Source organism: Coffea eugenioides, chromosome 3, assembly GCF_003713205.1.
Source record: "Coffea eugenioides isolate CCC68of chromosome 3, Ceug_1.0, whole genome shotgun sequence".
Lineage (NCBI taxonomy): Eukaryota > Viridiplantae > Streptophyta > Magnoliopsida > Gentianales > Rubiaceae > Coffea > Coffea eugenioides.
In genome coordinates, this window is record NC_040037.1 from 38,309,065 (window position 1) to 38,335,662 (window position 26,598).

The 26,598-nt window shown below is 34.4% G+C and overlaps 2 protein-coding genes across 4 annotated transcripts; both read left to right on the forward strand.

Annotated features, from left to right (window-relative positions):
• The first annotated feature begins 885 nt into the window (after positions 1–885).
• LOC113765344 (50S ribosomal protein L6, chloroplastic) lies at positions 886–6,000 on the forward strand. 2 transcript variants are annotated; one of them, XM_027309488.1, is made up of 4 exons: positions 886–1,176; positions 1,793–1,902; positions 2,086–2,394; positions 5,448–6,000. In XM_027309488.1, the coding sequence occupies exons 2-4, from the start codon at positions 1,868–1,870 to the stop codon at positions 5,782–5,784; spliced, it is 681 nt and encodes a 226-aa protein (XP_027165289.1). In that variant the 5' UTR covers positions 886–1,176; positions 1,793–1,867; the 3' UTR covers positions 5,785–6,000. The 2 variants fall into 2 exon arrangements, with proteins under 2 accessions (XP_027165289.1, XP_027165288.1); XM_027309487.1 differs by having other exon boundaries at positions 886–1,161.
• A 7,611-nt stretch (positions 6,001–13,611) lies between these two features.
• Positions 13,612–26,598, forward strand: LOC113766854 (Golgi to ER traffic protein 4 homolog). Of its 2 annotated transcripts, XM_027311015.1 has the most exons (13): positions 13,612–13,761; positions 14,167–14,246; positions 14,356–14,434; positions 14,680–14,682; positions 14,780–14,861; positions 16,008–16,164; positions 19,272–19,362; positions 20,021–20,104; positions 20,505–20,551; positions 22,566–22,694; positions 25,586–25,670; positions 25,823–25,903; positions 26,312–26,598. In XM_027311015.1, the coding sequence occupies exons 1-13, from the start codon at positions 13,714–13,716 to the stop codon at positions 26,327–26,329; spliced, it is 984 nt and encodes a 327-aa protein (XP_027166816.1). In that variant the 5' UTR covers positions 13,612–13,713; the 3' UTR covers positions 26,330–26,598. The 2 variants fall into 2 exon arrangements, with proteins under 2 accessions (XP_027166816.1, XP_027166817.1); XM_027311016.1 differs by lacking the exon at positions 14,680–14,682 and having other exon boundaries at positions 13,613–13,761.

A 26,598-nucleotide genomic window follows, 5' to 3' on the forward strand; every position in this document is an offset into this window, starting at 1 on the left:
CTCTTATGGGAATTGAAGAGGTGAGCTTTAGTTTTGTGAGCTGTGCCGACCAGCTGAGGTTTTCTCCTTAGCGGGGTGCAGCTACCTTAAAAGTTACCTGCTAAGATTATTGGAGACCGGGCTGTGTCCTCCGGTTCTCCTCCACAGCCCCTCCGGTTCTCCTCCAACGATCTAGTCAATTCGGGTGTGAGTTAGGATTGGGGAATTTTAAAGAGAGATTCTTACAGTATATTATCTGCCCCTTTAGTGAAGGGAAATGATATTTATAGGGGACAAATTGGAGGAAAAGATAGTGGGCTCCAATTTCCTAGGACCTGACAGGGACTAAGCATGTTCAGCCTTAATTTGACAAGACGGAGCAGTAAACAGGTCCCGACATGTGTCAGGTTCTTCAATAGGATCTCGGTTGTCATGACATGCACAGGCCCAATCCGGGATACCAGTGGATGTGGGAGTCACCTCGATTACCCGTATGCGATGTCTAACTGAGGTGATCGGAACTAGCAACGACCCATCCTAAGTAATAAAGGATCAGTTCGGTATGGCCGAACCAGGATGACCATCCTCAGGAATCATTCAAAATGAATGACAATGTTTAATATTGCCCTCTATCATTCAAAAAAAACAAATTTGAGAAAAAATTACTCCATCGTAGTCTCTTCCAACATGGACGTTCATGATAGGGGGGAATTTTGCCATTTTAATAACTATACCATAATATTACTTTATTTTGTCATGGGAATTTGATTGTTAGATAGTACAGGAATAAGTTTTGTCACGCTTTGCTTAGAATGGAGGATTTAATTGCAAGCATGGTGCAGTGCTCCCAGGTCGCAGTAATTTATTTGCACACTGACCAAGTCGCAGTAAGCCGTGGTGCACAAACCTTATCCGTCCCGTCCCTTCCCTTCCCTATCAAGTGCTTCATCAAATTCATTACTAGCACACCCATCACCACACACAACACGACTCCACTCCCTCGCTCCCTCTCACTCCACTTTCCATTAGCATCCTTCGCATTCTGCTTCCCGATTATCCTTTCCAAACCGAAAAGAAAAGAAAAGCAATTTACTCGAAAAAAGAAATAGGGAACAGCCGGAACAGGAGGAGAGGACGCTATTTTCGTCGCTGCCCGATAGTCATCACCCAAAACGCATTACTGTAAAGCTCCATTTTGTCCGTCTTTTCTTTTCCCTTCTAAATTTCCTTCTCATTGTAGGTGAAATGTATGACTGGTTCTTGGTTTTCCTTATCTTTCGGTGGATGCCCCTGTTTTGCCAATTTGTGCGGTTATGTTTTGAGATTGACTACTCTTCTGTTCCTGTCTTTAATTTCCTTCTTATAGTTTCTAAAACGGGTAGTAAAATAATGACTTCTTGATGGTTTTCCTTCCATCTTTTCTATTTAGCGTTGCCCTCCTTCTTATAGCATCTAAGATAGGTATGTCATGCTTTGGTCTACGTCGTGAACTTGCTTGTGGAAATGCCTCATCCAACAACGAACGGAAAAAGGACGATTTGAGAATCAGTGTGATGTGTGTGCAAGGATGGATACTGGTGCCCCTGCCGGCTAACAGGGAAAATAAATAAATAAATAAACTTTCCGCTTTTTTATTTGTGTAGTCGCTAAACTTTTCCAAGATTAATTTTCATCTAGTTCATTATACTATTTTTTGTGTCGGTTGACCCACTAAATGATCACTTGTGGTATTATTCTATCATTTCTCTGCTCTATTATTTAATTGCTTTGAAATCGATATTTGAAGTTATTGTATTTATGTTTGGATTTGTAGATGCACGAAAGTACCCTTGTGAGTTGAGCTACAACAAGAGCAACAGCAGCAAACATTCCCCTGTCCAGTCAACAGATGGCTACGTCACTTGGTGCTTCCTCACCAAACTGGTAAAATAATGGGTGCAATTTTCGAATCTAACAATGTATGTACTGCAATTAGTGAATGCTTTGACAAGTGTTTGTGTGCCTTCCTATTCTATTGTTTTATTGCTACTTCTGACTGAATGACATGATGATGATGAGTGAATTTGATGATTTTTTGTGACTCTTTTAGCTCTTCTATTTATTTAGCAATTTGAAATCTCCATTCACTGGAATGCGTGTACCCCGTATTGCTGTTGTGGGTTATCAACATGCTAAGTTTGTGACAAGGAGGACAATTGTGGAATGCAAAGACTCAAGAATTGGAAAGCAGCTGATTGAAGTACCTTCAAATGTTACCTTAACAGTTGATGGCCAAGATTTGAAAGTCAAGGGTCCTCTTGGGGAGCTTGCTCTTACTTATCCGAAAGAGATATTGCTCCAGAGGGATGACTCTGGTCTTAGAGTCAGAAAGTCAATAGAGACTAGAAGAGCCAATCAAATGCATGGTTTATTCAGGTAGGAAATTTGCTCATTCTCTTCCTACTTTATTTGTCAGTCTGATCTGATTTATGAGTTAGTCTGTAAAGTGATACTATTCAGTTCTCCTAATACTCTCCCATACTACTGTAATGTCAAATTTTGTGAATGGAAGTTTGTAGTTGTACTAGACAATTTTTTTTTTTTTTTGTTCTTTTGTGTTTTCTTAACTCAAAGAACACTACTGATTTCCAAGTAAACTAAGCAAAATGCTAAAATGCCCTCTTTGGAACGTAAATTTGGTGAGGGAGATGAAAGGCAAGGTCAAGGGTATAATATACCCCCAGCTATCTTGTCGGTTGACTTGAGGGAATTAGATACAACCTCAAAAAACTGTTCTCGTTTTTATTCGTTTTATTAAAGGTGGAAGGGACAACGAGTGAAGGTGAGAGATGAGGGATTCAGGTCAGCAGAGAGACGTATACTATGTTCTTGTTGGAAATTTGGGGTTTTATTGATGGTGCTCAAGGAGGAGACAACTGGCAAAAATGATTATCTGAGTTTGGGCGTTCCTTGAATGATTCTCCATCTTCAGCAAACTTGTTTGTTGATGAGCGTTTTTTGTCACAATATTTTTCTTCCATTTCATCCTAGTTTGCTATATACCAGTTTCAAAAACTTATTTCCAACAAATGGTTTTCCTTTTGCTCAAGAAAATCCTGAGTCCTTTTAGAGCCCGAAAGGTTCAACTACTAATATTTCTGACTGCAGCAGAGTCAGGCTCAAATTCCAACGACATACTTTTTACCCCTACTTTTCACATACAAAGTCATTTATGTCTTGTTTAGGACATGTTGCTTTCATTGTTCCATTCAAATACTTATAGGTTTTTCTCTGTGTATTCATGATGAGCCTGAAATTAAGATCTACTTGTGACTCATAAGCTTTTTGTAGACTATCTGAAATTCTGATGCAGGAGCATCTTGAAGCTTGTCTTTCTTGTTGCTGATGATTTATAATGTCCTATGTCTTGTTTCCACAGGAAAGAGAGCAGTTGCTTAAAACTCTTTTACTACATAGTACATTTATGCTTACCCTGTGGTTCCTTTGGAGTATTTTGGTCTTTCGCCAATTGAGGAAAACAATGATTACTAATATGCCATCTGTTTAAAAATCCTAATTTCTAGCTATGGGTCCTAATGGTAATAAGCTATCTGAATGTTTTAGGCCTCATTTCTTCACCAGCAGATAAGGTGGGTAGCACTAAGTGTTCTTATGAATATTTTAGAATTAGTGGTGAAAGTTTGGAGAGTTGGGCTTATAGATCACAGAAAAAGTAATTTTATATGACTTGCTTGTCATTGATAATCTTCCCAACAAGAATGTCTAATGTATTGGGCAAGTCTGTTGCACTACTCTTAGTCTTTTGAAAGACACAAGTTGCTCTATTCACATTAAACGCTGATATATTCATATTCAAAACAATGAATTGCACCAAACAAAATAATCCTTCACGGCGCTGTAGGGAGTGGAAGTTTCTTAGGAAAACCTAATTCCGCTTTCAATTGAGTGGTGTCTGTTACTGGGCATCCTTTATAGGTTGTACTTATGGAGAAGGTATTCCAGAGATTCATTCACCATAAGAACAATGAGCATATAATTGGCTCAATACATGATTGTAAAGAGTTTTAATGCACTAATCAAAGCTAGCTCCATAACTCTGAGAAAAATGCTTGAAGAAACACAAGTTTTCACAAGAAAGAACAATTATACAAGATTCAAAATTACGAATACTTGTCCAAATCAACAGCCCTTTTTCATCAAGCTCAATACAGACCATCTTATATCCATCTTCAACGCTATAAAACCATACTGTAAGCAACAGAAGTTTATAACAGGCGCGGCAAGGATGTTTTCAACGTCCAGAGTTTGGTTTGGCATGCTTTAGGAGATGAGCATACTTGGGAGTTGGTTTAAGTCCAAACCAGTCTTTATCTCAGTTTATTATTAATGCAGTCATTTGTTTTGATTGAGATTTTCTGAATTTCAGTCATATTATATAGTTTAGGGGTTAGAACCATGAATTTCTTCTTATGAGTAGTATTTGATTTCATGAAGAAGAAATTCATGGTTCTGTCATCAAATATTGCTTTGCTTTCATGAAGTTTGGAACATGATATTTCAACTTTTATTACATCAGATTTGTATTTTCAATTTTTTCGTTGAGAAATTCATGGTTCAGTCATGATTTTGGTCACATTAATGAAAGGAGGGTTTTCATGAGTCTCAATCTTGGAGGTGTGGTCGGGATTGCCTGAAGAGTGATGTAGATTTCCCTGGAAAGTTGAATGAGACGTGTCTTTAGACCTTAAGATCGTAATAGTGAGGTAAAGGAGGAGCTGGCTCTTTTCCAGAAGGGAAGAGCAGTAGTAAACTTGGGAACGTGGAAATGGAATTGGAAACTATGAATGCATGTAGAAAATGAATAGAGAAATCACCTATGCTTTCCAATTAAATTTGGATTTGTGAAAAGAAGACATATATTGTTCAGCTGTGACTTGGTATTTGAGATATCTTATCATTAATATGATAACCACTATCCCACTTTATTCTTTTCTGTTTTCTCCTAATGTCTATACTCCATGTTGCCGATAGTTCCTCAGACAGAAAATACTGACAAGAATGTATAAGCACATTTTTGGGATGTTAAATGAAGCATATTAATTTGTCTATTGGTGGATAATTGTGCAATGACATGGTTTACCTGTATTTGGTGTCGTCAGTATTTGAATTTTTATTACTTAATAGTATCAGGTCAGCCCCAATTGAATGCTCTCCTAGGCGGTTGTGTTTGACTTGTCCTAAAACAGCTGTGGTCCAAGTATGCACTCAGCCATCTTAATGTAAAATGTGGATCTTCTCCTGAACTTGTTTCTTGAAATTTATGTGTTGCAGATAGTGTGAAGCCATAACATCTTTTTCTTCTTCAGATATTCCATTGAGTGAAAAAAATAGAGGACGTGTGTTAGTTGAAATGCCTTATCTACAATTTTCTCCATGTTTCCAACAATCTGTTCAACTTCATTTGTCAGGACTCTTACTAACAACATGGTGGTAGGTGTGTCAAAAGGATTTGAGAAAAGGCTTCAATTGGTAGGTGTGGGTTATCGTGCAACAATTGAAGGAAAAGATATAGTACTTAGTCTTGGATTCTCTCATCCAGTCAGGATGACAATCCCGGATGGCCTGCAAGTGAAAGTTGAAGATAATACCAGAATTATTGTTGGTGGTTTTGACAAATCTGCTATTGGTCAATTTGCTGCTTCAATTAGGAAATGGAGGCCGCCAGAGCCATATAAAGGTAAGGGTGTAAAATATGCTGACGAGGTAATAAGAAGGAAGGAAGGTAAAGCAGGGAAGAAAAAGTGATAAATTGTATCATTTGACTCATTGCTTCTTTTTTTTTTTTTTTGTGTGTAAATGGGAGAAGTCGAACCCAAGGCCGTATCATTTGCCCCAATGCTTACAATTGTTTGCAGGTAGATCCATTTTGCAGCGCTAGTTCTAAATCGCAATTCAGATATTCAGTTAGTTAAGTTTTCCTCTGTAATTGAGTGCGGCAGTAAACCCTACTATGGTGTTCAATAGAGCTGGCAAAAAAGTTCAAAATCCAATAATCCGCTCAAACCACCCATTAATTTTAAAGGATGGATTGGGTCAGTTGAGTTATGGGTTTTGTTGAGTTGGCTAAGAATAATTCAACTTATTTATTAGACGTGTTGGGTTTTTTATTTGGGCATTCAATACTCAACTTGTTTAAAAATAATTGAAAAATAATAAATACAAGATTCAAAATACATCTGTCCAATCACTTGTATTTAGACATGTGTTAATAATTTATAGACCAATTTATATTCAAAATTCTCATATACATGTTTTCAATCAATTTTTTAATTCTTATTTAAAAGAAAAAAAACTTGAAATAAACTTCCTCAACATCTATAATATTTTATTATGGTTTTTAAGAGTATATTGTTTTCCTCCCTTTTTTTTCTTTTTTTTTTTATTATTGTTCTTCAATTGCTACTTACTTTTATTTGTTAATATTTCGTGTCTCTATAATAGAATTTTAAATTTGTTCTAATTGCATTCTTTTATTTTTCTCTAACTTGTTTTATTTCATTGTTAATAATTCCTCATCAATATTATAATACAACAAATTATATGTTTCTTAATTATATTTTCAAGCATAATATAATCTAAAATTCAATAAATTAAATACACAGAATATTACAAATACAATACAGCATATATGAATAGTAAAAGTGTTAAATATGTTGTGACAAAAATAAGTTTCAATCAATTAGTGGTATTAAAAAGTATAAAGTAAACAAATATTTTTGGCTAATCTATTTAAAAATACAATTTATTATCTAAAATTCACAATACAAGTAATATAAAATATTATTCTATTTATGGTGTGTTTTGTTGGTGTGTGAAAATATATTTATGTATGTGAAAAAAATCTTTTTGTATCTATAAATGTACAAGAGAGAGTTTATGTATCACAATGTATTAATTAATAAATTAGGTTATATTTGAGTCATGGGTTTAACATGACCTAATATGATCCAACCCAATTTAAAGTTGGGCGGGCTAGATATAACACATTTAAGTGAAAATCAATATTAATCGGTCCAATTGTTAGGTATAGTAGTCAAGTGTACCTTCCGTGACACGAATGGAGCTGCCTCGTGATGATATTTCGTGCATGCCTACGCTCAACTTCACTAACTTATTCCAAATCAGGAGAGTTTCAATTGCCTTTCTATTGAACTTCAACAAAACAACTGAAAATAGGGGTGAGCATATTCGGTTCTTACCGAATTCATAACCGATTTCAAATTCAATTCGGTAATTTGAAATCGGGAATTTGGTAATTTGGTACAAATTTGGTACGTACCAAATTCACCGAATTCTAATATGGTATGAAATAGGTAATGAGATTATGAATTAGGTAATAACCGATTTCGCATTCCAATTCGGTAATTGAAATCGGGTACCGCATTACCGCATTCGAATTACCAAATTGGCATATAAAATTATATAATATATAGATAAATGCTATTTAGTATTAGTATATACTACTAATACTTTATTATATTATATAGGTAAATGCTATTAATAATAATTAGTATATGGTATTATCAATTTATCATCATATCATGTACTTATAATAATAATAATATATAATAATGTACAATATATTATTTTAGTATTTGTTAATTGTTATATGACTATAATAATACAAATATATAGTAATACATAACAATATAAGATAACTATAATACTTATTATTTTATACATGAGTAACATGACTAGAATTAGATAATAATTAACACATATGTCATATATGCATATTGCATAATACTAAATATTAAACAATAAACATAATTAGTAATTAAATTTAGATATTGGTAATTTGATACATCATTCATGTTTGAATTATTGAATATTTGAATGCGTAATCTCTAACTTGCAAGTATTAGTGCACTCTACATATTTAACTTAAAAATTCATATTATCTATTCACTAATCTTAATTCTTAAGACTTTAAGTATAGATAAGACAGCTAAGTAGTTAGCACTTAGCAGTGTAAGTGAATGCATATGAATTGCAAATCAATGTACTAGTGTATTGACTTTCACAATAACATGTGTAAGTAAATAAGTTTTTATTTTGATTTGAAATAAATTATAAGTTTGTAACTAATATAAGTTATCACTAGTCATTGTAATTTGTAAGTTTGTAACTAATAGTACTTATTATTAATCAGTGTAAATTATAAATTCATTGTAACTACTAACTAATATTGCTTATTATTAGTCATTGTAAATTATAAATTCATAAATTATCACCAATCATTGTATAGTCTAAGGTTTATTCTAGTTTAAGTTAATCACTTTTTATGTGTTTCTTAAATCATAGACTAAGGATTGTAGGTATAAGTGATCAAATAAATGCCAATTAAACCACAAAATGATTAGAACATAAGTAATGTGTTCAATTATGAATAAATTTGGGGATCAAATTAGTAATAATTTATAAATCATTGAGGATTCTAAATTGAATGTGGAAGAAGAATTGGAGGATCTTGAAGCTTTAGAATCTGGTAACATATTTCTTATCTATTGTATATGCTGATTATTGTAAAATTTCATTTCTCTATTGTTTTAAAGTAACTACTATATTTCATTTTTATGTTTTGTTGCAGGCTTGACTAATGGAGGTGCTGAAACTTCAATCACTCTTTAAAGATAATAGAAGTCTGGAACTAAATTATGTTGCAGTCAGTTTTCAGATTTTGATTTCTGATTTCTGGTTTCTGCATTCAGTTCATTGTGACTTGTGAAATGTGAACTTGAAAAATGTCTGTTAGTGTTACTTTGAATAACTTGTCGTTGTATTGTCTATTGGCAGTTGGTACTTGGTACTCCAGATTTGTATTTGATGGATTTTGGCATTTGTAATGTGTGTGTAATAATTTGGATGTTGATTTCCTTTGAATTGGTGTTGTAGGCTTGTAGCCTGTAAGTTTGCAATTAGAATTAGTTTGCAATTAGCCTCATAGCCTGTAAATTGTACGGAAGCAGCGTTGCAAACTTAAGCTGATAACAGGCTTTTTTTTTTATTTTTTAAATAGATGAATTCGGTTTAACCGAATTCATTACCGTTTTCAAATTTGAAATCGGTTTCGGATGAATTCGGTTATGCCCCAATTCGGAATTGAAAACGGTTTAAAATTTTACAGGTAGAATAACCGAATTCACCGAATTCAGTGCACCGAATTACCGAATATGCACCGAATGCTCACCCCTAACTGAAAAAGCATCATATATTCGGGTTCTAGGTTGACGTTGAAATTTCAAGCGTGACATCTGCTCTTCAATAAGAGTTTGATGAGCTTTTATTTGTAAAACCTGCACTTGCTGCTAGACTGCATTGTTTCGTGCACTGATGCACTATGACAGGGTTTACAGTTTATAGCTTAGGATTGGCAGTTTTTCGGCAGTACTTTTCTTAAAAAAAACCAAGCCCTCGTTTGGATTGTGATTTTTTGAAGAAAATTTTTGAGTTTTCATGAATATTTCTTTTACACATTCTTCAATTATTATTTTTTATTTCACATATATCACATCCTAAATAAGTGTTATAGTAATTTTTTTTTCCAAAAACTATCCGGTCCGGACATCAACCCGGCAAGAGGACAAGGTCATTGGATTAGTGGTTCAACTACGGATTGCATGGTTGAATTGTCGAGTTCAAAAATGAATAAAATAATATGATTAAGCATTTCTATTATTAATAATTAAAATTGTACGAATTAGTAAAAATAAAAACTACTCTTGTGAACTTCAGTCAACCACTCCAGCGAACCTTTTTCCTTTTCTTACAGAAGTAAGAAATTGTTTAATTAAACCTAATCCCAAATTTAACCTCAAAAGCCCAATTGTTTAAAGTTGCATTGCTTCATCGCCAAATGAAATAGCACATGCCCCAAATGTTAAAAAATAAATAAATAAATAAAGGAGCTTTAGGCTTCCAGTTCCACCTGTTAACATAAAAGAAGAGTTCTAGAATCCAGACTCGCAATTTTTAGACTTTCAGTCATTAAGCAAAAAAAACAAGGACAACAAACTAAACAAGCAATAACATATTTTTCGAATTATTCATTTGCACAGTTCTCAACTATTACCAAATTTATGACCACCATCAGTTCAAACAAAAGATAGACATATTTTAACTCATGCGTAGCAATAATTAAATAAAATAGATTAGGCAAGTAAGGATACCTAGTTGCTTACTATTTTGTGAGGATAGCACATGTTACCAATTTGTTCATACAAGTTTCCAATTCAGCTACAATGGTTCTTCTTCTAAACAATGTTTTTAAAATTCGAACCGGAGAGTCTTCCGATTCACGGTTCGACCAATTTCAAAGGTTTAATAATTTTTTATTCATTTTATTATTAAGAATTTTGAATAAAACTAAAATATTTATTTTATAAAATAAAAACTTAATGAAAACTAGTTGAACCTCCTGGTTTTCACCGGTTCAAATGGTTCAATTAATTCTTTGATTTTTTAATTGAATCGGATCGGATGCATGGCTGGTTCACGGTTCAACCAATCGAACCCCAGTCCAATTTTCAAAACATTGCTTCTAAAATTCAAGTTTCATTTGTATCGAATTTCTCAAAATCAATAGAGTCATAGTTTCTTTCCCTTGCATTTCTAAGCAATACAAAAACCACTAAAGTAAATATATCAACCTGTTTGAGAAAAATAAAAAATTCCTATAAGGACAAGGCAATTAATACATTTGCTATAATCTTAAGTTATAGTGTACATATGGCTCTTTTTGATAACTCAATTTAACACTTAAATTTAATGGATTCAAATTTTAATATGTTCGTTTGTTAAATAAAAATTGAACATTTGAATTAATTAAGTAACACTGTAATTTTCTAAACAAAATTTGCTCCCAAAATAAGTGATAAGCTATTAACTTGTCACTTAATGTAAAATACATTCAAATGCATCAAATTTAGTACTTATCAATTTAACAATTTAATGAATTCAGTTTTATCAAACACATTTCAATTTTTTATGTTCCAACCTGTCTCTTTTCTTTGAGTGGATATGTTCAAATATACTTCAATTCTTTTTACATCCAAAAGTATCGTAATTTTGGCCTAAAGCACGTATAGATAATTTTTGCAAATAAGGTGTGCTACTACCATAACATGTTTACTATTCATCCATTGAAATAAGAAAAAAACTCAAAAAATGAAATCAGAGTCAAAGAATTAAAATGTCCACTAATGTGAGTTTTTTCTCTCATGGATTCGTATTATGCAGTTATATTGAGTAGTAATTCCTACTATTTATGAGTTAGTTTGAAATGTGATTTGTTTGTATCACTTCCATTACCGATAGTTCTTGTAATTCTATTTAAACAAAAACAAAAGAGGGTGTCAAAGCCATCGCATAATGCAGAGTTAGATTGAATGATAAAGTGAAAGAGGTTGTAAATAAAAAATCAAAATTCAAAACCTCCCACTTATAAAATTTAAGAAAATTCATTGGGTGCCATCTAGATTGAAAAAAAGTCGGTGGAGGAGAAAGTAACTAAGTCAAGCAGTTTTCAGCTATTTTTTTTATAAAAAAATTTCGGATATATTTGGCAACTGCATTTGGTAAATGTGTACGACCTGTTTAAGAGGAGTACTCTCAAAAGGAGTCCAGTCTACGTGATATGTTTTAATAGAAATTTTATTTCTAAAAAATAGGCAAAAATCAGGCAACAAAATACACTTTTTTTTGGGCTAAAAAGGTAACAAAATACACATTTCTATTTTCGGGTATTTTAAGACTATGAGATAAACAATTCCATTACCATTGTATAAGGAAATTTTTATTGGATTGTCATTCGTGGCTGTGTAAAGAGTTACCAATGGTACCACTGTTCCTTTGAGACAATCCTCCCTGTGTTTTTAAACTTGGACCGGACCGGCCGGTTCGACCGGTCGAAGCGGGAACCTGCCAAGTGTCCGGCCCGAGTTGTTCTTCAAAACCAGAAGACTAAAAATCCGGTCAAAAACCGGGTTTGACCGAGAAAAACTGGAAAAAACGGTTCAACAGCATTTTTTTAAAAAAAAATTAAACTTTTTCAATATTATGTTTTGACCCTTAAATTATTAAAACTTATTAATATACCTTAAATATTTCATACTTTATAAATGTTGTCTTAAAATTTGATGTTATTTTTCAATCAAATCCATAATTTTAATTCTAAACTTGTTAATGTTCATTAAATAATATAAATTGCTACTTGATTGTTCTAATTTCTTTATATTTTCTTGTTAAATATATTTGAAACATCAAATATATATGAATATACCTTTATTAATATTAACATACTTTTAGGTATTTTATATACAATATTTTAATTTTTAAATAATTTTTATTTATGACATCATCCGGTTCAACCCTGATCGAACCCGATTGAACCCATTGACCCCTGACTCCTGAGTTCGACCGAGTCGATACCTGGTCCGAGTCTAAAAACATAGCCTAAAACCGAAATACCTGAAGTCTGTAAATTTTATATCAACAGTCTTTCCTTGAGATGAGGGCTAATATTCATGTGGCCAAATTCAAGAATTTAATCCTTTAAGAGATTCACCATTTTTGGGAGATAATTGCAGAAAACCTCCCTTGAGATTTCTAATAGTTGCACTCACATCTTCTATGCTTTCGAAAATGGCACTAACCTCTCTTGAATATTAGCCCATGTTAGAGAAAGTGCAATTAAAAAAGTCTTTTGAAAAGAGAGATAATAATTTTGATACATTTGTACCCTTTTTACCTTTTTGTAAGGTTGTATTAGTAAAAGAATAAATAAAATCAAAAGTTGGAAAACAATTCGTGAAACTCATATAAATGCAAAGAGAACAAGTGTAGCGGTAACAAGTAGAAAAAACAATGAATATACGTTCAGAAATCTAAGGTTCTAAAGCATAAAATGTGTTCAACCAACTTTAAAAACTCTCCTTCACTAGTGTGCATAGAAACTCTGTGTATTAAGTTGAGACTACAAAGGATTGCTTCACTATTATCTTCTAATTGTCGCAAATTTTAACAGAAAAATTCTCAAAAATTGCCTTGATTTTTGCTTTCTTTCTTCTTCCATTTCGTGAATGCCTACGATGAAGTGAATTCAACCAAAACTACCAGAACATATTTTCTTATGAAGCCTTGCTTGGAGATTTCTTTCCCTTTGCTTCTACTTCTTTTCTATGCAGACAATATACGTTCTACTTGCAGTGTTCTTTCAAGTGCTGTCAATCACAAAATGATGCCATATTGGAGCATCAATTAGTGCTATTTTGTGATGCCATTTTGTAAGTGCACTTACAGTACCTAATCAGGTAAGAAATAACCATTAACTTGTTTAATTAATTATCCTGAACTTGTTTATTGGTCTAATTTTTTTGCTTCAAATTTGTTTACTAACAACCTTAAACTCTTAAGAGTATAAAAGTAATTCACCCTACCTTATGTCAACTACGAGCCCAAATTCATGTTAGGGGACGTAAGTGCTATTTTAGAAATCTCAGGGGAGGTGAGTGCAACTGGTAGAAACCTTTATCGCTTTTTTTTTTTTTTTTAGCAGATTTTCTGCTGGGATTTCCTTTCATTTTCGGCGGTTCCGAACGAGGAGACGCATCGAAGAAGAGGGATCTTCTCTTCTCATCTGTGCTTTTGCAGCCAAGCCGGTGGGGATAAAAAATCATGTCGCGGGAGAGAGCTAAGCGATTGACCCTACCTCCTGCTAAAGAGGTAATACGAATACTAGCTAGCGTACAGTAATTCTGATGATTGATTTTCCTTTCTTCAACTTTCAAGTGTAATCGCTTTATTTTGTTTTACCACTCGCACATCTGGATGTTTGAATGCTTAGTTAATCGCCTGCCCCTTTTCTTCTTTTGTACATTATACTAGTTACCATTCTTTTTTCTGGCCATTGAATTATATAGATGAACGACCTAAACATCTAATTTTATGTATTTCGAACCTGCATATGTATCTATTGTTGTGAAACTGAAAGCTGGCCTTTAGCCTTGGCTACTTTTTGCTGACAATAATTTGCTTATCAAGTCAAGCAAACTCCAAATTATTTAAGTCTAGTCTCAGTTCAACTCACTTATGAGATTGGTTCTCATCTCACGCGTCCCCTCGCTGCAGAATATTGCCAAGCTTGAGAAAGTAGTAAAAGAAGGCAATTACTATGGAGCGCAACAGATGTACAAGTCATTTAGTGCTAGGTATTGCAACTCTCTTTGTAGCCAACAGTTCTTATGAAGGTTGTTCACCTTTTAGTTCAGTTGCTCTGTTCAATGGCCTGTTTGATTCAGTTGCTCGGGTTTGTTGCAGGTATGTGACCGCTGAAAGATATTCCGAAGCTCTAGATGTTCTTGATTCTGGTGCTGGTCTACAATTGGAAAAGGGACAGGTCATACTCTATGCTTCTTTTGACTGCCCCCCGCCCCCCTTTTCTCTCCTCTTAAACTGGGAACAACTTGGTACATACCATGTTCAGTCAAATTTATATCAGCTTTGGTTGGGGCAGTCTAGTTTCTTCATCTACTGGATTGCTGAAATATTACCTTTTCCAAACCCCCTCCTTTTTTTGCATTCTGGACGGCGGCAAACACAAGTACGTGGATGTCATAGGATTTTCCATGGTTTTTTTAGCAGAAGGTTGAACCCTGCGACAATTTCTTGACAAAAAGTATATCACGGTATCATCTCAAAGCTTCCTCTTCTTTAAGTGCATTGATGTTTTTCTCATATTTAGGTTACTTGCGGGGCTGAGCTTGCCATGCTATTCGTGGACACACTTGTCAAAGGAAAATATGCTTATGATGACGATACTCTCGGTTAGTTCTTTTCTATATGATATGCATTATAGTTCTTCCTTGGGGCTGGTTGCGGGGAAGGTTGGAAGGTAAGCTGGTTGTGCCATTTATGAACTTCCCAAACCCAACTTAGCCAGTAACCACTTTTGGTCTCACTGCTGTTTAAATGCTGTTATGCTTCATTTCCTGTGATTGGCGTTTTTTGGTGGTGCCAAAGAACAAAGATGCTATGTGGGTTCTGATTTTTCTGTTAATCTAAAATTTCTGGCAAAATTGACTATTAGACCAGTATTTGGAATAGGAGGTATTTGTATTTTAGAAACTCCTGGAAAAGGTTATTTTGGAAAAGTGTCTGTTAAGATTGCTTGTCAGAAAGGTTCTTCCCAGCTTTTATTGAGCTAGAGGAAGTGGAAAAAGGAATTCATATTTGCGTTTGCTAGTTATAGATTCATTTGCAAGTTGAAGCCAAACCCTTAAAACTAGTATTTGATTTGATTTGGGAATTCTAGGATATGGAACTGAGTTAGCCATGTAATATCGGGGTTTCTGAGGGAACGCATGCTTTTGCTTGAAAGTAGTCTTGCATGTTCTCAAATGTTTAGTGCTCCAGAAATCATTGTCAAATCATTCATGTCCTTCTGTGCAAGGAATGGCTTCGAACAATATGGTGTACTTGAGGATTGTATCTGAAATTTCTAAAGTTGGCTTTGCTTGGAGGATAACTGCACTAGGAATCTTCTCATTTGGAACCTTTAGGATTTTCTAGAGCACAAACAAAAGATTGCCATTAGGAAATTTCCTTTTAGGATTTAATACTTTTTCAGGGTTTTACCTGCAAGAAGTTCTCGTTAAAAAACCTATGATTTCAGAATTATGCGCCCTGGCTTTTCAAACCCTGGAGGATATGAATGTTTAATGATACAACACAAACTATATTTGATTCTATTTTGGTATGCCTTGTTGGTTTGCTGTTTATCTGTTATTTTTTCCTCTCTTAACTTCCTCTGCAACTCTGTCTAAGAATTCACAGATAAATTGGATTTCTGGCCGAAAGTTGAAAGTCTAATATTCTGGTCATGTTTGGATTTTTTGTTATAGAGTTTCTGATTTGGTAGATATAATGTTTTGGTCCTTTTGTTTAATGGTCTTGACAAGCTTTAATCTTAGATCGTGTCAGGAAAATCTACAAGAAGTTCCCTCGGATATCTGTGCCACAACATCTTGACCTGACAGATGATGATGACATGCAGCAACTCTCTGAAGCCTTTGCTGCTGCAAAAGTTAGAGTCGAGGGCTGCTCATCATTTTTAAGAGCTGCTATTAAGTGAGCTTTTATGCTGTCTCTATGAGATAATACTATATGGTCAGATAGTGCACTTGCATATTCAGCAAATTGTGCTTTGGGGTCATTAATTCTGCATAATTGTTTTGATGTGTTATCATGTCTCGACATCCTTTTTATTTTTGTTGTTACAGTTTTTCCAATGTACAAGTGTGTGGTTGTGGTAAGAACCCTATCTTATAGCACTGATTAGAGAATTGGATGTGAGATGTAATTGAATTTTATGGGAGACGAGCAGTTGTGTTATTGAATTTGAGGTGATTTTTCCCTTGAAATCTCCATGCCTGATATCTATCAAGGAAAAAAATTTTTTAAAAAAAAGATTGCAACCTTGACTTCCAGTTGTAGCTTGCAATTGTGTTTGTGTAGAAAATTTTCTTTTCTACATAGTATAACTGGTCTATTGGCAGAAATGGTTATTTTTGCAAATGGCCCTAAGTGAACTACTAATCCCTTTGAAACTTAGTCAATACAGATTCAAGAACTCCCTGCTTCCCTTCCCTTATATTAGCAGAATATAGAGCTGGAGCCCCCTTTTTGGGGAGGTTATTGATTCGCTCCTGTGTATTTAGAAATTATAGACTTCGGGCATATGGTTGTCTTTGTAAAAGTGTATGTTATGATCTCAAAATTATAAGCATATTGATCATTTGAGCAGTTCCCTCCTCTGGCAGGAAAAATTGCTGTTGACAAACCATTTTAAGGCCATTGTTTAAGTAGTGACTAGAGCCACTTTTCTATACAGTGCTAGCACACTTCATCCTTTTTTGATGTTTCAAACTTTAACAGAATCCTTCCTCTTCTTCTTCTTTCTTGCTTATTCTCTATCTTCAATAGAATCCACAGAATAGACCTGTTCAGTGTTGTTTGTTGCCTGTCAATGTCCAATCCCAGATTGTTTTTCATCTTTCTTTTCAGAATCCCAGTTTTTTGATAATTGGCCCTAAATAAGAGACAGAACTCCTTGTTTATTTTTTATTGTTCTTCTATTACATTGATATTTCACAATCATAAGCTTTTAAAAGGAAATGATAGACTATAAATATTAGAATAGTTTTTACATGAAAGTAGAATATAGAAATGGGACAGACCAAATTAGTGACTTTCTACATGATATTACGTAGCATTGGATGTGGTCTCCACAAGATACAACTTTGATGAGAGAGCAAGTGAATAAAAAAAAAACTCTCTTTTGTTGATGTTTGAGAAGAAAAAAGGAGGGAAAAAAAAGAGGAGCCGGAGTGCCGGGTCGAAGACTGTGTGGCTGTTTAAATAACTTAAAGTTAGCCAAACCTATGATATTGGGGAGGTGAATAAGGAACAACAATATGCTTAGGATTTTAATTTAGATGTCATCATATTGGTGGTGAAGAATCATGATATCTGTTTGGTAAACTTGGTAAGTGTTTTTTGTCCAAGTTTTTCCAAATGAGATAAGGGAAGCCTTTCAAGATTAGCAAAATTGTGCAGGTACGATTCTTGTAGTGAATGAGCCTTTATGTGTCGTCGAGCCTGTATGGAAAGTGTGTTTCACTCTACCATCATCTTGGTTGCTAGGTTGCATGCCGTATTTCCAGGGAGACTTGCTAAACCTTGCACTCCCAGTGGCCCTGATCCTTCCAAGTCCTGTTTGGATGTTAAAAGTTTTATTTTCTGGTTAATTTTTTGGGCTAAGCAAGAAAGCATTCACTTACCACAACACTAAATTATCGATCTTGTACTCCGTCTACCTAATATTCTCAAAATTTGTTGTAGTAATGGACTTGAATTTTTGTAAGTTGGATTTTCATCTCTTTTGTTCATCAAATATGGCATTTCTTCCCTTTAAAAGATAAAGGCAGAATTCTGAGAAAACTTAGTTGAATTTTTAAGCCTGTGAAGTTTGTATGTACCATTTTCTACTTTACCTGGGCTTATAAATTGTATAAAACAAAAAAATACTAATTGATGTTTGAAATCACAAAAGTACAGTTAGTTTCGAGTATCTCGGAGGGTTTGTAAACTTAAATTGGCTATTCTTAAGGTTTGGAAAGGCTGTATGTTCTAAATTAGGAAAATTTGTCATCAAGTTTCCATTAGGTTGGTGCGCATTGGTGTATGGAATTCAATAATTTGGTCATTTACTTTCTATGGAATTTAATAATTTGGTTATTTACTTTCCATTTATACCATTTCTAAAGCATTTTATTTTCAGGGAAGGCCTCAAAGTCTACTATAACTAGTTTTAGTTTATGTGCCTAGTCTGTCTTTCTGAGTTTTACTACCTTATGCAGAGTCCTGATGGGCTATTACTGTGTACAGATTTTAACCAAGAACCAAGTGAGTGGAATTATTTTGCGTTTTTATACTTCAGGAAAATGGTTTTGTTTTGTGGCCATTGTTCTCTTTGGTTCGTAAGAATTAAGGCTTTGCATAAATAGAGGAAAGCTGTTCAGATAAGTGTTTCTCAAGAAAGTTAGGTAAACACAGGTTTTGGGTGGGGGCAAAGGCTCTTTCATGTACTGTGTAAACTAGAAGAACTGGAAAGAAAGTAGGTAGTTATTGGACAGTTCTTTGAATTATTTCAGAAATTAAAATTTACTGTGAAGTCCTCAAAAAATTGTCATGACATTAAATACGGGAAGAACTTTCCTGCTGGGAAGTCTTCCTATTAGCTGACTGGCATCTGAAAATTCATTAAGGTTTCTGATCAATGTCGTGTCAGTAAAATTCACATATGTCATTTGAGATTGATGTTACTGAGTGATCCTATGGAGTTCCTTAAAGAGTTTAAGTACAAAAAGATTTGCAGTATTTCATTCTTGGGTCCAACTCCTAGGGTTTAATGTGTGCTCAATTTTTCTCGTTTAACTGTTCACAAAAAAAGATGACTGATATTATCTTGACAAAAGATTATATGGTCTAAACCTTGTATTGTGACAAGTTTCTTCTATTTGTTTACAAATTTGTTCCTTAAGTTATGTGTAAGCAGCTGCTTGTATTCGTCCTCCCCCAATTTGTTTTTGTATTTGGGTGTCTAGGACTGAACTGGACCATACGCAAGTTCATGATTTTATAGTTGATCTGTAACACTGATACTTTCTTGCTAGGTGGTCTGTGGAATTTGGAGCATGTAGGAATGGATCCCCAGAAATTCACGATATGCTAGCTGAATATATATATTCTGAATCTCCTGAGGTGGTATGTCTCCTGATTCTTGCTGTTTTGCTCTTTCAATGAGGATATGCTGTTTTGCTGGTATGTCTCACGATAAGTTTTGGAGCATGGTCAAGTTGGTTATTCATGAGTGATGCAACTTTGTCAGTCTGATGGTCTGTGTCAGTAAGTTATTTTGTGGGTTTTCTATGAAAACTTTGTCAGAGTGTTGCTTAGCAATGTTTGAACTGGTTTTGTCATTCAATAGATTAGAGATTATTTTGCTACTATGGTGGGTTATCCCTTCATGCTTATTCTTACCATTTTAGAGTATGATTATTCTGGTTGTAGACTTCTTGTAAGCGGTGAGATGCTCGTGAAAACCAATTTAAGAACCCAAACATGCATCTGACACTGATTTTCCTTGCATTCTTGACTTTGTTATTCCTGATTTTCTTTGTGGAAGAATATGTCAAGCTTAAATAATTTGCCTAGTTCTAGCGGTAGATAGTGTAATGTTTTTCTTTACTTAGTCTTCCAACTTGGGGAGTTCCAAAACTTAGATGAGTCTATTGCAACTTTGTTATGTAGTTTGGTGTATCAAACAGACACATTTACATGGCAGTACTTCCAAAATCAAGAGTTTCAGAAAAATTAGTTGTGCTTGTCTCATCATCGCATTCATAACATTGTTTCTTTGCAGGACATGACCAAAGTGTCTTTTCATTTTGTTCGAGGGAAGAACCCTAAAAAGTTTGCTTCAACACTGGTGAATTTCATGGGCAAGGTTGGCCATCACGCTTTTTACACAAATTGTTGATGGGATCTTAAATGTACTATAATACCAAAACTCGTTCACGTCATGGTAGAATACATAAGGTCTTTTTGGAAGTTAAAATAAATTGTGTTTTTCTGATATGTTATCTTTGTTAGAGGAGGCCCAAATGATATTTGTACTATTGTATTATGCAATAACCATCTGAATCATTATTTGCTCTTGGAAAATAATGCATTTTCCTTGTTGGTCAACGATGGCTTGATGCTTAGATTTATTTCTTCTCATTTCATGCATCATGACTGCCATAGGTGTCTCTTTGTTTCTGCCTTACCTGCAAATGTTTTTGAGTCATACTAGCATCCTTTTGATGGATTTGGATTGCATATAATTAATAGTAGTATTCATGCAGTGTTACCCAGGTGAAGATGATTTGGCCATTGCAAGGGCAATTTTGATGTAAGTGCAGTTCTTGTTTGATGTATTGTAAAAAGCTTGCTTGGTATTTGATTGGATGCCTTTATCTTTTTTCCTTGTTTCTTTTCCCATTCTCGTGCATGGAATTGTCTGCCTCTTCATAACCACTACATCTCTGTAGGATTCTTTGCACAAAACTCAGATTTTGCCAAAATCGACATGTTAAAAATCAGCATTTCATTTCTTCTGTTGCTTAACTTTATTAGCACTTATTTCCCTATACGTGATTTTTTTGGTGCCGTTGCTGTTATATGTTTTTGTTTCTTACATCTCTGCATTTCTGCGTCCAAAATTGTACCCTAGCTTTCTCTACTGTTATTGATTTCATCTAATATTTCCTCAACCATTGCATCCTTGTAGAATTCCTCTTTGGCTAATACTATCACCTCAGTTCCATTCCAATGGTCATAGGCCCTGCGGCAGCTAGACCTAAAGGTTCACTTTAAAGGCAGTCGTGAAGTGAATGCTTTACTTTCATAGGAAAAAAGAGTGAACATTGCCACATCGCCTTTATCTTGAATTGCATCTGATTATCTCTAGCTATCAATGGTATTCACTGAATGGTTCACAAATAAGGTTCAGATTCATATGGACTACTTTGTGGAATTAACTGACCACTCCACCTACCTTATCCCTCTATAGATGAGTGCATGACTTTGTGTCTAGCTCAGTATAGGCTGACATATGCAAATGTTGAGATATGTGACTTAAATTCAAATGTGTGTAATCAAGCAAATTTCTTGCTTCCAGACAGACGTAGACACAAAAAACTAAATGTGTAGAAATTTTCTTGGAAGCAGAATTTCTAGATTTTCTAATAGCATTTAGTCCACATCTGAGTATTGAACCTCAAACAATTTAACTTCTTGACTGTAGAGTAGAAGCAATAAATACACATGGTTGGAATGTACTGAGATTCATGCATGTATAAGGCAAGGATACACTCAGCTTAAACCACCTAGTTGGATATACAGCATGTGGCTTTTAATTTTTTTGCTTTTGTTTTCTTTTAACATAAATTGCTGCTAGGGTGGGTTTGGTTCAACATCAAATTGTTTCTACTGTATAGGTTTTTGGTTTCTAACACATTTTTATCTCTTCATCTTTTGTAGATACCATCTATAGATAATGGTATCAAATTAAACTATAAGATCCAATAGTAAAATATAGTTCAATACTTCTCTTAACATACGCATGCATGCATGCATGTATATATGTTGTGGGAGATGGCAGGCATGGAGAAGTTGAGTAAACTATGATTTGTTAAAAAGTCATATATGAAAGTGGAAGAAAGTACCTACGGTTCGCCGTTCCTTTTTTTTTTTTTTGGGGAAGGTGGGGGTTGTGTGAGTTTCATGGGTTCTGATAGTTATCAGTTGATCATGTAGGGTAAAATTGAGGATGCAACTAGTGACAAACTTTTTTTTTAAAAAAAATATAGCTTGTGCTTTATATATAGATATATTGCAAATTGCCTGCCTTATGAAGCAAGTCTTTAGGTTTATAGGTTGTTAATCAGGCAGAATTAATTTTGCCTTCACAGTAAAGATGTCAGAGTGATGGTTATCCATTTTTGTGTCATCACATGGCCATGTTAAGTCAAATTTACATCTATCTTAGATTAAAAGGACTGAAATGTTATGACCTTTGTAAAAACTGAAATATTAAGTAGCATTTATATCATATCACCATTTTAGCATCTACTCAGGCAATCTACTACTTCTGCTTAAGTAAATGCTACATGATTAAGAGATTCTGAAAAGCCTCACAACCATTTTGGAAGTTCCATATTTTAGAAGAGATGAAAATGGGCTAGTTCCAATTTTATGTTGGGAATGTATGTTATTTAAAGTTTCTGTCGATTCAGTGTTCATCTTGATTGTGTAATAGTTAAACTACTTGTCAATGACCACTGCAGATCCTCATCTGGATCTTGACCATATTATTGAGATATTGCTTGCCATTAAGTTTCTGATGGGCCCGCACTTTTGTTTAGGTACTTATCTCTAGGTAACCTGAGAGATGCTAATGGTCTCATGGATGAGGTGAAGAAGCAAATGCAGTCTAAGGAGCTTGACTTTCCACAATCAGAACTAATCCAGTTTATCAATTATCTTCTGTTGACGTATGTCTTTTCAACTATGCTTTTCATATTTCTGTAATGTCTGTGATGCTTTTAACTGTTTGGCTGAAAAGTTAACTTGGGAGGCACAATTGTCAGCTAGAAAATTCTCCCCACCCTGCCGCAAAATTGGGGAAAAATTAGAAAGAAGTCTGGGATATGGAACATTATAGAGTTTGATGATGCTGAGTCTTAAATTGGGAAAAAAGAAGTCTGGGATATGGAACATTATAGAGTTCGATGATGCTGAGTCTTAAATAGCATTAAGAAATATGATGTCCTTAGTTTTGTGCTTTTTTTTCATCACCTTCAATGTTATTCTTTGATTTTTTGTTTAATTTTATTTCCCACTCCTTCACATTTACAACTTAAATCCATGACTTCCAAAATGTGTACAGAGAAAAAGTTAAAGATCATAATACATTAAGTTTGTTTGTTGTTGCATGGTTAACTATCTGCTTAACTAATATTCTCATCTTTGGGATAGTGAATGCTCATCTTCAATGCTTTTAAGTCTTGAATTTTACACAAATAGTGTGGCAATTCTTTTAACATGGGGAAACAAGTTGGGGGAAGGGGTAGTAATTGTAATTAAGAAGATATTACATCTGGAACTCAGCATAGCCAAATTCAAGTTTGGTGCAAAATGAAGAGTATTTACTATCACCTAAAAAAAGAATAAGGTGTGAAGGTTAATCATCACGTTCTTGGTTCCCCACTTTTTCCTGCCCAGTGGCTGCAGTTATTTTGTAAGTAAATTACATACGTAGACCATTTTTTGTCCCCACTACGGGGTGTGGGTGGGGATGGCTGACTGGGCAGACTTGTACATGCTGGTTGCTAGGCTTGTGACAATTTGTGGTGATTGATGTTCTGAATTTCAAGCTGAACGTTTGTGTTCATGCTTCTACCCTGTCCTGTAACCAAAAACAAGAAAGAAACAAGATGTTCTTCTTCACTTCTGTTTCCTAGTTTTTTCCCCCTCTAAAAAGAATGTTATGTCCTTTTCTATTGCTTTTGTTGCTTCTTAAACTTATTCTCAACATGGAACTCCAACTCATGGCTCACATTTTGTCTGATCATAGTATGTTGACCAATGGAAGAACTCAATTTCCTTCTTGTTTATACAAAGCTATCTTGCTTCTTCAACTTCATTTGGACAAATTCCTTTTATCATGAGTTTATTTTTGGTGGTGTCTTTTTGATTATTTTGTAAAAAAGGAACTTTTTGCAATGGGAGGGGGTACATAGATGAGTTCTAAAGCTTCTAGGTTGGAGTCCACCAAAGAGTGGACCTTCTACATGTGGTCTAGAAGAACGCTAGTTGATCATCCACATGAAATTCCATTCTTATTAGGCGAATAAGGGTATTTTACCCAATCACTAAATTTGTAACCCAAGTACCTATGAGTTTCATCCTTTTTTTTTTGTATTATATTTTTTAAATTTATTTGATTTATATTGCTTTATAATGATATTAAGTGTCGATTTTGTAGCCTACTACAACTTCATAATGAGGATATACAGCTTGAACTGTAGTCTTCAATGGACTTGTATATATATATATATATATTTGTGTATGTATATTATATTCTATGTATTATATGTATACACCAAAGAGTGGACCTTCTGCATGTATCTAGAAGAACGCTAGTTGATCATCCACATGAAATTCCATTCTTATTGGGCAAACAAGGGTATTTTACTCAATCACTAATTTTGTAACCCAAGTTCCTATGAGTTTCATCCTTTTTTTTTTTGTATTATATTTTTGAATTTTATTTGATTTATATTGCTTTATAATGATATTGAGCGTCGATTTGTAGCCTACTACAACTTTATAATGAGGATATACAGCTTGAACTGTAGTCTTCAGGACACATAACCCTCCTATGGATTCAAAACCTATACACTAGCCTCCATTTTTGGACTTAAAGTGGAAAGGTAATTTTTTGCTGCTACAATTAACTACAAAAGGGTAGATTTGGTATTTGATTAATTTTATTGGTAGAATTTGTGTTGTGTGTCTCCTCCTAGGTCAAACTGTCAGTTTACTTGAATATAGTGGTCAAAGTGAGAATTCTAAAAACTTCTCTTTCCACACAATGAGCACCTCCTCCACCATCCCACCACCGCCATTGCCTTCTCCTGCAAGCACCTTAGCTCCCAAATCCAGTGGCGGAGCCAAGACCCTAGGGTGAGGGGGGTCAATCTCTGATGACACATGAAATGAAAAAATAGTATGTTTATAACCAATGGACATTTATGTGAAACACAACTTCTCTGTTCTAAGTTTAATACGCTTTGAAGTTTATATTGTACTATCTTTCTAAGTTTAGTACGTTTTGAAGTTATATTGTGGTTAAATATAGAATTGGAAATCATTTTTTCTATTTACATTTACAAACTTTGAAAGAATTTATTCTTGAAATAACCTCTACAATTAACTTTTAAGTAGATCTAAATATCTAGTGACTGGTAACAATTATGAATTTGTTAAATTTTAGTGGGGACAAATAAGAAGCTAACTTTAAATTTTTCTAAGTTTTCCTAACCTTAATAACTCATTTTCTCACAATTAAGTGGGACAATTGCCCCCACTTAGTTACATGTGGCTCTACCAGTGCCCAAATTGGCAATCTGAGCTTTTGAAACCATACGAGGGCTGCTAATGTAGAGCTTTGAAACTACAGGGGGGTTGCTAATGTATAACTGTTAAACCAAATGCGGGTTAGGTGTCATGAGGATAAACCACGGGCTTAACTGCAATTTAAGCAATTGCTTATGAAGTCTTGAGGACAATCACCTCTCTAGCTGAAGAATCAATAGGTGTAACTTTCCAGCTCTTCTTTTTGACCAAATCTATTCTATTTTGTTTGTGTCGGAATGTGCAGGTTGCAGAGAGACGCTTTGCCTTTATTTAACATGTTAAGACAGAATTACAAGTCTAGCATAGAAAGGGAACCTGTATTCCATGAGGTATGAAGCTTTCTTTCACACTTTGTAGCAAAAGTTATCAGACTATTTTTGCTAGTGCACATGACCTCTAATTTTTGCTTGCTAATTTTCAAGCAATTCAGCATGTTGGTGTCTATTTCTTACCAGAACTTATTTGATACTTCTATTGCTAGTTGCTAGATGAAATAGCTGAGAAGTTCTATGGAGTACGACGTAGGAATCCCTTGCAAGGGATGTTTGGAGATATTTTTAAGGTAATTGTTTTCTATGCATCTCTTAATAACTTTAAGATGAGCCTTGATTTGCCATAACTTATGCTTGCTTCATTATCATGCGGATGTTGTTAGTTTGAAACATGTCCATACATGGTGACACCTCCTGCGATGGTGCCAGTCTAGTGTCCCTTTTGTTGTTTTGAGAATCTGAGTGAGGGTTTTTCATTTTCAAGGTAAAGATACTGCTTCCAATATGAAGTCAGTGACAAGCAACATCTGTATATTGTTTGTATCTTCTCTTCATATTCTGGTGTGATGATCAATTTGTTTTTCTGTTTTTGCTTTTTGAGAAATGAGGTTGTTAGCTAGGAAAGATACCTGATAGTTGAATTTCTATCTTTGCCTTTAAATTCTTGTTTTGAAATTTTAGCATACCTTACTCTACAGATGATGGGAGGTGAATAGAACCTTATCAGCCGTTGAAGCGACTCTAAAGCCAAAGAGACTGTACATGGCGCTACCCCTAAGTGTCTGCTATCTGCGAAAATGATTGATGTTGGATTATATTGTTAGGCCGATTGTTGTAATATAGTACCTTTTTTCTTTTGCTATATGAATTGCATTTTGTTCATTCTGGAGGCAGTCAATTGGAGGTTGTTGTCACCTTCCCTGTCCAAATGGTTTAATTGAATGCTAAGCTGAATTTTTCAATCGAGGATTACTCATTTCACTTA

Coding starts and splice junctions, on each gene's coding strand:
- LOC113765344 (XM_027309488.1), top strand. CDS start 1,868: ATGGCTACGTCACTTGGTGCTTCCTCACCAAACTG. Junction 1,903..2,085: donor GGTGCTTCCTCACCAAACTG/GTAAAATAATGG, acceptor CTATTTATTTAG/CAATTTGAAATCTCCATTCA. Junction 2,395..5,447: donor CAAATGCATGGTTTATTCAG/GTAGGAAATTTG, acceptor TTCATTTGTCAG/GACTCTTACTAACAACATGG.
- LOC113766854 (XM_027311015.1), top strand. CDS start 13,714: ATGTCGCGGGAGAGAGCTAAGCGATTGACCCTACCTCCTGCTAAAGAG. Junction 22,695..25,585: donor ATCAATTATCTTCTGTTGAC/GTATGTCTTTTC, acceptor CGGAATGTGCAG/GTTGCAGAGAGACGCTTTGC. Junction 25,671..25,822: donor GGGAACCTGTATTCCATGAG/GTATGAAGCTTT, acceptor TTCTATTGCTAG/TTGCTAGATGAAATAGCTGA.